The 14,147-nt window shown below is 45.0% G+C and overlaps 1 protein-coding gene across 1 annotated transcript; it reads right to left on the reverse strand.

Moving 5' to 3' along the window:
• Nucleotides 1-2,454: 2,454 nt before the first annotated feature.
• On the reverse strand, nt 2,455-11,372 carry bmp4 (bone morphogenetic protein 4). Its single transcript, XM_076165622.1, has 4 exons — nt 11,085-11,372; nt 7,242-7,364; nt 6,280-6,644; nt 2,455-4,137 (listed from the first exon to the last, which is right to left on the reverse strand). Exons 3-4 carry the CDS (start codon nt 6,635-6,637, stop codon nt 3,278-3,280), a joined length of 1,218 nt encoding a protein of 405 aa, XP_076021737.1. The 5' UTR covers nt 6,638-6,644; nt 7,242-7,364; nt 11,085-11,372; the 3' UTR covers nt 2,455-3,277.
• Nucleotides 11,373-14,147: the final 2,775 nt, after the last annotated feature.

Genomic DNA, 14,147 nt, shown 5'->3' on the forward strand with positions numbered 1-14,147 from the left:
GGAGGTATTGAAGGCTTATAACTGAGTTTAATGAAACAAATACTGACGGATTTCCACTGATGATATGTAAATAGAAACGTATTTGGAGTGAAAATGTGCGTACACACTTTCATTATTGGTGTAAAGTTGATTGTAAAAGTTGTTCATATGGTAGATTCTTAAGAAATGTCTGGATGAATGTGGTTTAAAATGCAAATTCATCAAAGTTTGGAACACATCAATATTTCCACAGAATCCACTTCCCTTACTGAAGTAAGAAATAAGATAATTATCAGCAGGATTAATGTACAATTGTTACTGAAGTACTCTTTTACCTCATGTTTAACATAGGTTGGCTCCATTGTGAGAATGTGAACATATAAAAGAGAGTGAAAGTAGAAATAGAGACGCACTTCAGCTTAACGTACAAACTGAAGAATTTAATGGATAGTTTGTATTCTACTGTGTGGCCTCTTGGTTGATTGGACCTAGTTTGTATGAGGAAATATTACCTTTATGTATTATTGCTGGTGAGTAACCACAAAAAATGCATATTGTTTTTAAGTTTCTAATATTCTGCCACCCTTCCTGTTTGAATTGATACAGCAGTTCGGTCGCGTGGTTCACCTGAGAGTTGATTTAAGTCTCTCTCTCTCTCTCTCTCTCTCTCACACACACACACACACACACACACACACACACACACATACACTCACTCACATTCAAGATTCAAGTCTTGAACATCTGGGAACCGTGAGGAAAAAAGGAAATTTCAAGCGATAGAAGAATGGAGTGCGCCCACCCAAACAAGGCAATACAAGCTGGGATCATCTTCCTTTGTTCCCGTAGGAAGGTTTACTGTCTATAAACACTCGGCTTTTACGGCGGAACGTCCAAATAAAAAGCTTTTTGAAGAGTTCACCCAGTCAATTAGTTGAGCAGTGTCAATAGACCCGCTGCATAATGACTCACCTGTAATTGCGTGAGAACGGGCACTCACAGGAGACTGAGTGGCACGTCACATAGGAATGACAAAGCCCTCCATCTCAAGTACTCACACACACACACACACACACACACAAACACGCAGGCTACGTCTACATCTCAGCTAAAGTTGGTAACAATGGGAAGTGTGGCTGAAGACACCGAGTGAAACATTTGGGTCGGTGTAACAAACCTTCCCCTCCCCTCTCCTCTTCCAAACATAAACTTTAAGGGCTCGACACAGGCCGGCGGTAAACTAAATGGCAGGCTCGCCGGGTGTGCTGAGCCTACATAAACGTTCCCTCTGCGGGCCTTTTAATAAACATGCATCCTCTGTGTGTGTGTGTGTGTAGGGTAGGTGGGATAATGAACAGGCAAGACAATTACCATAACTGGCTGATGTTATCTCAACTTCAGTGGGAGATCAGTTGAAATGTTGTAATTGCACTGTCAAGCTGCTGAAAAGGACAACCCCCCCCCACACACACACACTCAAACACGAGTATACCTCCCACCCATCGTCCTTCTCCTCTGCCTTCAGCCACTTCAAAATTAAATTCTTTCATCCTTTACCAGTCTCCCTCTGTTTCTTTTGACAAGTGCAGGCATCAAAGAGAAGCCCAGCGGCCATCTGAACGCCTGCACGAGCGCCACGTACTGAAGACGGACGGCCTCAAACTAACTAACCCTGCTTATTTGAGTACTTCCTTATCTCACTCTTTCTCTCTTTTAGTGTAGAACTTTCCAACAACCCCCAAAAAAATCAATTTGCCCCGAGTTTGACACCAATTCATCGTAAATATACATACAAATGATCAACAACACATTTCCTCTAAGGTGTTAAGATACTGCCTGTGTTATATTTAAATAACGTGCGACTCTGCGGCGTACAGAGCACTCGCTGTGGAACAATACAGAGCCAACGTCCCCCAACAGTTCAAAGGAGTCGCTCTCTCTAAACATTATCATATAATTTGGGCCAGCCGTCAGCTTGTAAATAAGTGATGTAGAAGCCTATTGTGTGATGGGGCACAGGTTGGAGACAGGCGTCTTTACTCTGCCGGCATGAGCCGCTGAAGACAAAGGCAGGAGACAGAGCGTCTAACCTTTGATTCTTCTGAGGACACAGCCGCCTTGTATCAGGGCAGGACGCATCGGCCACAATCATGCCCCCAATGTGGGGACGTCAAGAACAATAGAATCACTCTCCACAGTCAGTCTCGGCAACCCGCCCCGGCTGCAATTGGATTAGTGAGTGTCCAACCACCACGTTAGCCTAATTGACATAAAAGTGAAATTTGAGAACAATAAGGAGTAACCCAAAGGGCTTGCTCCTGTGTAGTGGCGTCTTTGAAATCGCAAACCATTCCCATAACAGAAATGGCTGTTAGGAAAAACAGAGAGGGAAAACGGGAGGTAAAGGTAATGATTTCCACTATTTTCTCATTCTTTACTGAGACGCAAATCCTTAAATGTCGGTGAGATTCCACATTAAAAACCAAACATTCTTTTATTTGGGAGAGACAGAGCGTCAGGGAGATTTCTCTGCTGGTTTTTTTCCTTTGATTTGAACACAATAAAAGGCCACCAGGATAAATATCAGTCAATCTTAATCCAAATTCATGTCAAACAGGAAAAGCAGCTTGTGGTCAACTTTTCTTCTTTTTTTTTACAACCCCTGTTAACTTAATATTTCATGATAATAACACATATTTCAAGAGGGTAAGACTGAGTTTGGTTTCACGGGGGCTTCTTAAAAAAGAGATTAATTTAAGTCAATGCACAAATCTGATTATTTCAACTGATTCATTCCACAAAATCAGTGTGACAAATCCACGCAGTGCTCCAATTTACGCAAAATACACAAAGGGGGTGCATCTCGTGATCCGCTTGAACGTGTTACTGGAAGCAATTCATGTTTTTATTTTTCTTCAAAATGTATAATATGAAAGCAATAAATATTACCAGTAAATAAACTTTTGACTTTTTAGATTGTTTTTACTATTTTCTCAATAAAAAAAACTTAATACAATCTAATGTACATTATGAAAAGTTGTACAGCTTTTTATTTATGTTTAAAATAAGGACTCAATTTATTTTTAATATGTAGATATAAATATATATATTTTGTCAAAATATATGATCATATTGTCAAGGAAACAAAAAAAAGTGAGACAAACATACACCTCAACATAAAAGTTATAAATAAGGGTCCAAGTGAACATTTTTGGGAGTAAAGACCTTCTGATTTTTTTTTTAGCGTCTGTGTTGCTTGTTTCAAGTCGCCCAGTCCAAGTTCGAGTTAGTCTGTGTGTTAGCGGCAGCCGCAGCCCTCCACTACCATTTCCTGGTAGTTTTTTAGGACCACCTTGTCGTGTTCGTCTAGGTAGAGCATGGAGATGGCGCTGAGCTCTGTCGGCACGCAGCAGGCCTTGGGAATGTTGTTGTTCACAGAGTTCACCAGTGTCTGAACAATGGCGTGGTTGGTTGAGTTCAGGTGATCTGCCAGAGGAAAAGGGCATTCCCCGTGGCAGTAATAGGCCTGGTAACCAGGGGGCGCCACGATCCAGTCATTCCAGCCTACGTCGCTGAAGTCCACGTACAGCGCGTGGCGTCTGCAGTTGCGGTTGCGCTTGCGGCCCCGCTGCTTGGGGCTGCGTTTGGTCCGGCGGGTCAACGGGTGACCCTTGCCGTCGTGGCCGAAGGTAACCAGGAGGGGGCGTAGCTGCTCCCAGTCCTCGCCAGGCTCCTGGTGTAGCGAGCGGCTGACGCGAACATGTCGGCCCTGGTGGTGCGGCGTCTGGTCAAGGTGCTGGACCTCCACGGCCAGCCCGTAATTGGGGAGGCGCTCGCGCGTCCAGCGCAGCACGGCCGGGCTGACATCGAAACTCTCCCAGCGCGACGCGTTGTGCTGCACCAGCCGCGTATCCAGGAGCTGCGTGATCAGTTGCCCCGGCCGCGGAGGCTTCAGCACCTCGTACACGTTTATCCGGTGGAGCCCCCGGTCAGCCAAGTGGGCGTCGGCGAGGGCCTCGTCAATCTGATGACGGTAGAGCCTCAGCTCGGCCGACGACAGCAGCTCGTCCTCTGGGATGCTGCTGAGGTTGAACAGGAAGCGGAGGGGCATGGTTTCTCCATCCTTCGGCGTGCCCTCGTGCACCTTCTCCATGTGCTCTGAAAAAACAGCAGGAGGAGGAAATGTCACATCAAAACTTCTCCTCCCAACATTCTGACACCAGCAGCTGAGATTGTGGAACGGCGACTGCGAGTGGGAGCTTCCACGGTCTTAAGATACACCAATTGATACGAGGGAACGTCCGCGCTAGCTCCTCAAGGCCTTCTGGATATTCAGGAACACAAATACGCATCATCCATCCTCCCTTATCTCTCTATAAGGATTATCCAGCACTTCTCTCAATGCCTTTCTCTGAGCACTTTGCTGAAACACGCATTACCGAGGAGGGTGGTGATTAACGTACCACAGCTACAGTATAAACACAGTGGAGGCTCCCTGTTCCACGCTCAGTCTGCAGATTTCTGGCAAGATCACCATTGTTGGGGAAAGGAATGTTGTGTCTACTATTTTCCTGCTCAATCCACCCCTGTTATTTCACACCCAGGCCTTAATCTTGCCCAGGTGGTTCTCGTTATTAAAACCCGCTGTGTTTTTGATTAGCTCGGCAGTTTGTTCACTTAAGACATTTATCATTTTCATCATGAATAATCATTAGGGATTCAGACGGTGCTGTAGAATGTCATTTATCTTAAGCCCGTGGGAAAGGACGGCTTACGGGGGAATACAGTTTGGAAACGGGCGCTCACACACACACACAGACACACACACACACACACACACACCTATTGGTCTCCTCCTGTGCTGTCTACTTTGTACTTTACATCTAAAAGTAAAATGACTAAAAAGGAAATAGAAGAAAATAAAATGTACTTTCCCTTTACAGTTTGACTGCCTATCAGGTTTAATTTAAGGGTCATATTAAGGATCTGAAATCAGGGTGGAGGGATGAAGATCGTGTCTCTCTTGAACCATCTAACCTCACTTTGCTTTGAAGACGTCGGCTGAGTTACACCATCGCACAATGGTGCTTCCATGAAAGCCAGCAACAAGTCCACACTCCCACTCCGACGACTTCAAAGCATATTATTAACATAGTTTAGCAAAGGAGAAGGAGGGTAAATGCCTGTAGAGAGCAGCAGCAACACACGCACACGCACACGCACACACGCACACACACACACACACACACAGGGGCGTGCACATATTGCATCATAGGCGGCAGTTCCTCCTCCAGCGGCGGTGCTCCTTTCTTCCCCACTAGCCTTGGTGCGCTGCTGTGTTAGTGTGTGTTTGTGTGTGTATGTATGTGTGTGTGTATGTGTGTGTGTGTTACCACTAGCAGTGTGTTAGACAAGCCCCATTAAGGCTGACTCATCCCTCCTTCCTCACTCCTCCCCCTAAGGGCGGACATGTTCTGCAGCCCTGAAGCTCCCCGTTTCTCAGCTCTACTACGCGATAAGTCCAAGTTTTGTTGTTTTTTTTCTTCACCCAAGGCCGATCCGTCTTGCGTTCCATCCTCGCTGTATTTTCGACAGAGCGGTCATAATTAAGTAAACAGAAACCCCTCTAGCCCCCCCTCCACCCCCCCCCAGCTGCAGCTTCTGAGACTGTTTTTCCGTCTCTCCAGAGGGCTGCAGCATCTGCTCTCGGCACCCACATTGTTGGCAGCGGGGGCTTTATTTAGAAGGCTGCAGAGTAGCATTAAAGATAATTGCACGTTGAGGAAGGTCCTTCTAAAAGAGCCCTCGCTATAAACTGGAGACGTACGAGCGAGGAGCACACACACACACACACACACACACTCCGATTCTAGGCCAAGACGGGGCTTTTTTAAGCTGTGTTCTTCTGGGTGGGGTGAGAAGTGTAGCTCAGTAATATGAAGGTATGCTTTCCCTTCAGCTGCTAACCAAATACGCAGACTTCTGTCAGATGAGGCTCTTGAGAGAGGGGAAGCCTGTCTAGCAGAAGGCTTTTTTGCCCAATTTTAGACAGTGTTTTGCGACCACATCCTTAGATTCCTTGGTTGATGGTGAGATGGGTGGAGCTGCCTTACAATCGTGTTTCTTAAGATGTAGGAAATGTGTTTTATTTTGCCTTGAATACTTTACAAGTCCATGCCGGCACTGAAGAAATTCGCTACAACCTAAATTATTTAAATGCCAGCAGACAATAACCTCAATTGTGATTTAAATGTTCTTCTTCTTCTAATCGATCGTTCCCTGCCTCCATTCTGGTATTACCTTCATGGTGGAAGCCCCTCACAGTGTTGGCTCTGCTGGCCGACCTCTCCGGGTACTCAAAGGCGATGTCGTGCACGCCTGCCTCCTCGGCCTCGCCCGACTGCAGGCGGTAGAGGTCCAGCAGGTAGTGCGGCACCGTGGTGGAGCGGCTGGGCCTGGGCCGCCTCTTGAGGCCGAACATGTGCAGCAGCGTGGCCTCAAAGTCCCGCAGCAGTTCATGGCTCTGAGCGGCCGAACGACCCTGCAGGCCCGGCACTTTCTTCTTCCCTTCCTCAGGTATCAGACTAGCATGGTTGCTCTCTCCCAGCAGGACTTGGCATATTAAAATGACCATCAGCATTCGATTACCAGGAATCATGATGTCTCTGAGGGCAGCAGATGGCACAGGGAGATAAAGGATTAGGAGTGGACGGAACAGGCCAGAGGGGGGAAAAAAAAGAAAGATACACGCTTTCTTCATAATTTCAAGGCGACTCTTCAAAACTTTCCTGCAATGTCCCCGCTGAGGGAACATTCTAATTAGTTTTAATAGCGCAGTCGGGCTTGTTTACAGTAAAGCGCTCCCTGATCAGATAGCCCTCTCGCAGTTTATCTTTGGCGACATCCTCCAAAGGTAAACAGCCACTTTCAGAACTTGTCTTTCTGAATGGAATTTAAGGACCATTTCTCTTCGCTCTCGCCCTTCCCTCCCCCTCTCGTCTCCCCTATGATTAGACAAATAAAAGACGGAGCCCCCGGGGGGTCAGAGCAAACTCGATAAGGGGAGTCGCAGGTCCCCGTCAAGCCTGATCCAACGAGGGGAGGGGCGGGGCCAAATTCACGCAAGTCTGAGACAGTCCAGGTCTGGATGAATGCCACGTGAATTAGTGAGTCAGTGGACAGAGAAAAAGGGGGGAAATGCCAAGATGCTGCTGCTCGTCACATGCCTCGTCAATTGAAACGGCATGGTCCACTTTACTTACCGACAGAAAATAAAGCATGGGAAAACAGTCCATGTTTGTTGGGAGCAGGCAATGGACACGTTCTTCCAGGAAATGTTAGGTGGTGGTGGGAGGCTGCGGGAGAACGTTGGAGTGACCCTGTTCCTGAAAAACACAGAGAAGAACAGGAGGGAATTATGAACAGAACGCAGTCACGAGCGTGTTATTAAGTCTAAAAAGGAGCAGAGCGACTGTCTGTGCGTGTGTGAGACCCGGTGTCTCTTTAAGGCTTATCATTTTGGCTCATGGGGCTAAGCTAGCTATTTACTGTAACAGGAATGTAAGGAGGTATGTGCCACAACACAGACAGCAGATCCCCCAGTGCCTCACACTCACCTCAAACACACACAATGCACCTTATCAAATAATGACATCTATTCTCTGAGATTACCCAGAAGCCCTTTCAGCCCCCTTTTTTTTCTTCTTATACGTTTTTTTTTACTCTGCAGCGATGGCAGGTCATTGTCCAAGAAAAGAAAATCATTACCAAAGCAACACTCTCCTTTCATGTCCAGTCAAGAGAGCAAAGAGGCCGATAACGCAACTTTGATGGTGAGTGGTTAAAATCTATATCCAAAAAAGGAGGAGGGTGTTTGCTTACAGAAAGTGTCTCCGAGTGAACTCACCCAACCTTTATCCCTCCAAACAACTGAGATCACACAAGGAACCGCATACACTCGCTTACAAAAACAAAAAAAGAGAGCTTCATCTCTTCGTGTCTGCTTCCTCACTTCAGGGATCAGCGGGGTTAGAGTGGCGCTTACGGCAGGATTTACCGCCAATAGGAGTTACTTCAGTCCACCGCAGACTCACATAGTCAGCATTATGTTTTTGAATCAGACATATTTAGCTCTGGAATCTGATTTGACAACAATATAATAGAAAGTTCTTGGATGAAAACGCCAGAAGTCTGTGTTGTAATCGCATCTGACTCTTCGACTGCTCCCTTTCTATATGTAATGCTGCTGAATCAGGTCTGGTCAAGCGGCGGCACCACTGCACTAAAGGTCTGGCCTGCGTGTTCCAGCGTGACGCGGGTCTTTGGTCATCCTTTGGATCGCGTTCCACTGGAAGGCACCCAAGCATTACTACAGCGAGGATGCACATTAACAGGAACATGTGTGTGTTTGTTAACTTACAGTTTTGCGAGTGTGTGTGAGCATGTCTGGGTTCATATCTGTGTGATTATCTCGGCCCCTGCATGGCTCAGTGTACACGCAATCAAGAATCTTTTTTTTTTCTCCCCCAACAGCATTAGACTTTGACCTCTGATTGACCCCCCTCTTTCTCGGTCATGACACTAGATCCTGTGTGTGCCAAAGACCGATGTGCAGTTTGTGTATGCGAGCTAAATAGTGTGTGTGTGAGTGTGCGTGCACGCGACTGTGTGCCATTGCTCGAATGTTCGTGAGAACTGTGGCAGAGAGAGAAGAGGGTTCAGAACATGATCAGCTCTATTACCCATGGGGTGGGGGGATACCGTGCGTGTGTGTGTGTGACTGTGTGAGTGTGTGTGCACATCTCTGACAACAAACGCTCATTGTACAGAGAGGGCCTCTCCCATGATTACAGGGATTCATAGCACTCAAAAACACTGACCATACAGAACATCTTGTAACTGTAACCAGCCACTGACAAAGCTGCAGGCTAAAACAGACAGACACTCAAAGTGGTGCGATGATGATGAAAGAAGATGTAAGACAGACAGGGAGTAACTTTCAACTCTGGAAAAAGTCATCGTGTTCATGCTTGCTGGCCTGTTTTCACCAGGCACGATAAAGAAAGAAAGAAAGGCCAAAAGTTAGGAGCTAGAATAAAAACCAACATGTCTGAACATTTTTAATTTTCCTGATTTACCACTGAGTCTGTGACATCATGTGCTCCAATTACTCATTACTACAGAAAAGACTCTATATTCCCACATCATGCATTTTTGGGTAGCGTCTATTTTCTGAAAGCCGAGACGTAGTTTGAAACAAATGCAGACCAGGGTGCAATTAGGTCGGAGCAGTCCTGCCCTTGGCTTTGCTTGGTCCCCCTTGGCCTCTCTCGCTCGCTCTCTCTCTCTCTCTCTCTCGCTCCCTGACCAGAGATAATGTGATCAGACTATGCACATGGCTCTTCAGATGTGTTTCCTGAGGAATCTGACAGTGATGGTGGGAGGGGGGGGAGGGAGGGAGGGAGGGAGTGAGGGAGGAGGGCAGCAGGTTACCAAGGGAACGGACGAATCTCTGGCCTGATTTTACCATTTTGTGGTCAGTTCACCAACATGGCGCCAAATCAATCGCCATCATGGGAATTGTAGTTTATTTTCAATGAATGGTTAGTTGCAAGGTGCATTCAGGTACATAATGGGAAAAATGGATACATCTTGCAAATGTTAAAAAATAAAGTTTACTAAAAAAGTAAAAAGAAATATAAATTGTGTTGTTTACCTTCCAGATAACAGATAAATGTAAACTAAATAGTGCCTGGATTAAAACTAAGGCTTCACACTGAGCCATTGTAAATGCAAAATCCTAATTTGTGCAGAAAATGAAGAGAAAAAAAAGAATCCAGAGTCCAGTTCTGTCTCCTGTTGTTTCATAGTGTAACTTTGGGATTTTATTTGCTCCCAGTGAGCAATTCAGCAGTAAGAACATTCACAGTCGGTGAGATCACTGAGAGCAGGTTAATGGTTTTGTTGCTGTATAAAAATGATGAGCTGCACGACTTTGGAGATGTGAATGTCTTCCAAACTTATTGTGTTGATTTCGCTGAAACAAGGAAATCAAGTCGCCTCAGCTGATTTTTTTTCCTGAAGTGCAATCATCATTTATTACTCATCTGTTTAACTCCAAAACAGCAATTAGAATCAACAAAAGCCAGCAGCTGGAACCGAAACTCCCCTAAAACATGCAAATGTAGCCCAGCTGCGAACAACGACGGAAGTTGCGTTTTAAATAGAAAAATAAATAAATAAAGTTTGTTCAGATCAGTTACGGTACTTAAAAAAAACGCACTGAAATGTGTGTGTAAAAGTAAATATGTGTGCCAAGGACGCCATGCGCCCGCAGGCCTCTGGGTGCCCGTTGCCCCCTCGGTGTATAAAACGATACACTCCGGTCCTTTATCATCCACAACGCTGATTTAAAATGAGGATAACAGGTGTGAGCTCAAGTCCTTGAAGTAACGATGTCCATTCCTCCTTTATTGCAACTATATGACGTCAATTTCCTCGCAGGAAAAAGATGATCCAGCCTTTGTAAGTAGCGATTAAATTACGCACGAAGCATGATTAAATCTCTACCCACCTGAATTCTTAAATTTAGAATTTTAAAAGTTGAACGTTGTGTGTAACAGCCAGATTTCCGTCTTCTGATGGTCACGTTTCCATCTTTACACATTACGCACCGCTGAGTGAGAAGATGACGAGGAGGAGACGCAGGTGTCCAAATGTGGCACTAAACGCGGCGTAAATTCAGGAAAAAGCAACAAGTCTGAGTCACGTGAAGATTAAAAGTTGTGTGTCACAAATATAAACGCAGAGGGTTTGGGAGAATGACCTCATCGCTCAAGTCTGCCGGCACTAAACTCTTTAACCTGCTGCACTAAAACTTCTTTATTTTACTTGACTCACTTTCCGTGGATTACATTTAAGATTGTGAAATATCTTTGTACATTTAAAGCAGGAATGACGTTTAGCTCACAATAAAGTCGGAGAAATACTCAAACCAAAAGCCGAACTTTCTTGGGTTCTGTTGTGTTTCTAAACGGTGAATTCTCTTATTCTGTGTGTGTATGCGTGTCTGTGATCCGTGTGTGTGTGTGCAGACTGGCGCTTACCATCAGTAGAGGTACAGGTATCCTCAAAGCGAGTGAAGAGTGTGAAGGTGTAACGGCAGTCCAGGCGTAAAGCCCAAAATCGGCCTTTAAAGCAGCAGCAGCAGCAGCTCGGTGCCGCTTTGGCTCATTAATCCCTTTGTGACGAGGCGAGGACGCGGTTGCGGTGCCGGAGCGCAGGTCCAACCCGGCGCTGAGGCTCTGCAGCGGGGTTCCTATCTGTCTCCAGTGCGGTTCATGAGGGCGGTGCGGTGCGCAGGGGGGACTCAGCCAAGACTCTCCAAAAACTGATCCAGCATCTATGGCCCCTTGCAGTTTTTATGTGTCCGCCCAATTTACCCTCCCTGCCTCCTCCTCCTCCTCCTCCTCCTCCTCCTCCTCCTGCTGCCCTCCTCCCCTCTCCCCGACCCCCACCTCCCTCATCCGTCTCAAACACCTTGGATAACCCCCCTTCCCTTCCCTACCCTTCCCTCCTCCTCCAACTTTACATAGAGGACGATCGTTGCGCGCACTATTTGTTTTCATTCATTTTGTGAATCTTTTGTAATTTGACCATGAATAACGGCCGAGGGGGGTGCAAATGCTCCATAGAGTCAATAGGCTGCATCTGCATAAGAACGCCGGGATCCCTACAGACAGTAAGCGAGTTTATCTTAGTTGCATGTGGTTTAAGTAACGTCACGGGTCCGAGTACCTGCGTTTGTAAACAACGAGTTAAAAACAAGTCCAACTTGATCTTTATCTTTGGAAGACTTGTTGATAGTAATAACAGAAATCAAATGGAAAATTACTAAACGTGGATTGTTCTCGTTTGTTTGTCCACTAATACATCATATTAATTCAGTAAGAGTTCAATCGGTTATGGAGATATGGGTGAATATTTGCCTCAAACTGAATCGTCTCACCTCAAATTCTAACCCCATTTATTTCCAAGTTATAGCTCATAATTCTTCTCTCAGTCCTGTGTGGGGTTTTTGACAGATTCGACCTCCCTTGACCCTGTAATTATGTATTAATTAGGCTGGTTGTATTTCTCCACTTCATCACTGATGGCAAATTGACAAAACTCAAACCGACTACACCCAGTCGCTCTACAACTCAACAACTTCTCTGTTTATTGGTTTCATTTTGGTTATGTCATCAGGGATAAAGTATTCCAGTTGTAAAGTCAGCGGAGACAAGTTTTCTTATCATGGAACCCGAGTAGATCAGACGAAGATGCAATAGATTTTTTTAAAATGATTTGGTTAGAGTTGCATGAATTTTGTTAAGTGGAGCATAAAGTAGAGCGACTAAGGTGACAGTTACAGCAAGAATGAACTTAAGAGGAAGTTATTCTTGTGTCCTGCTCCTTTTTCAAGGGAGCAACAATTAGGTCAAAGGCAAATCTGTTCTCATTCTGCTGGGTGTCCAAAAGAGCGTCCCCAGGGACTACTGGGAGGTCCCCAACCCCACTTTGAGAACCACTGTGCAGCTGGAATATCTTTGGATTGGCCCATAAAAAGTGGATTAAAGTGCACAAAAAGGTCTCGGCAAATAATAACACAAGACGAGACGATAATAATTTCACTGATGTGCAATTCTTTATCTTACGGTCAAAAGAACAACAACCTCTGCTCGAACAATTTGGTTTTTTCCTTCCAAAGCATCAAGACCGACAACCCAAACCCACAAAAAGCTCTGAAAAGCTCTGACGTGTTTGCTTTATTTGTCTTTGTGTTTAAATGAGACATTTTCAGCTAGAGTGCGTTGACAATATCTCAGAGAGGAAAAGTTTACCTCCTTTAAACATGTTTTGAAGTTCCTAAACACCATTTATGCTTAATGAGGTGTAAGTCACAGTTATTTAAGGCAGCAAAATTGGCCACAACGATTCCTTCCTGCTTAAATCCGCTCTGGTTCTGCGGCTGCGGTCATATAAGCTCCCTGAAATACAGAATACTTTCCTTGCTTCCCTTCCTTTTTGCCATGCTGGGGGATTGACCCAGGAAGGAGACTGAACAGGAAGCAGTGGTCAGCGATACTCAGATGATCTATCGCTTGTCAAGTTACATTTGCTTTCCCTAGTCGTGCTTGTTGTCTCTGCTCGGAGCCCGTTTAGAGTGAGCAGGGACTTAACTTTTGTTAATCATTATTGAACGTCTCAGTCACCCTGACAGACCAGAATGCATTAAGGCTTTGCTTGGAAAGCCTCTCGTACCAGTCAGCTCTTAACTGCATTGCCTTAAGGATAAATACAAAAAGTTATGCAAAAGCTGCAGATAATTGGCATGGACTGTGTGTGTGTGTGTGTGTGTGTGTGTGTGTGTGTGTGTGTGTGTGTGGCTTTTAGGATGTGCTTTGTGACTCACTCAGCCCAGTATTCCTCACCTTCTAGCGCATGCTTTCTGCATGACGCCCGACCTTGGATCTCAAGCTGTGATTGTCTCGTTTCAACACCATTACTGAAACCATTTGTGTTGTGTCTCTTTGATGGGGACCCTGTCAAACGCAATTTATTTCTGGTCCAACTCGCAGCCTTTCTTGTGGGATCATCATGTCCTATTTTCACTTTCAAGTCATAATGAATGAGAGTATTCATGTTTGTTGACCTTATATTGCACCAGTGTATTCAAATATGTATTAGATTTTCATTTCCTCAGCCTCACTTCATGATTTGACATCATAGGAGTATTGGAGCTACATTATGTTCAGAATTTTGTACAGTCACTCAGTGTTTAATGCCTCCCTTGTGATAATTAATGTGATTTTATGTGACACGTATAAATATTATAACCCTTTTAATATGACACTATAGTTTTGAATAATGCATGAACACACAAACACACACTTCATTTAACTAAGAACTAACATAAACTGGACCATCACATGTTCTATACACTCTTTGATGTGTTTGACAGATAATGTTATTTGATAGAAATACATAAATATTTTAATTGTAGTTTCAGATTCTTTGTCATTTGGTATCTAATTTCACCCATAGTAATAGATTTACTTAATAACCCGTGGCCTTGTTCCACAATCTTTCACCGCTGAATTGTTTAATTGATCGATTTGAAACTATGG

Source organism: Genypterus blacodes, unplaced genomic scaffold (genome assembly GCF_046128005.1).
Source record: "Genypterus blacodes isolate CSIRO-AG114 ecotype Tasmania unplaced genomic scaffold, CSIRO-AGI_Gbla_v1 ptg000147l_1, whole genome shotgun sequence".
In the NCBI taxonomy this organism is placed as follows: domain Eukaryota; kingdom Metazoa; phylum Chordata; class Actinopteri; order Ophidiiformes; family Ophidiidae; genus Genypterus; species Genypterus blacodes.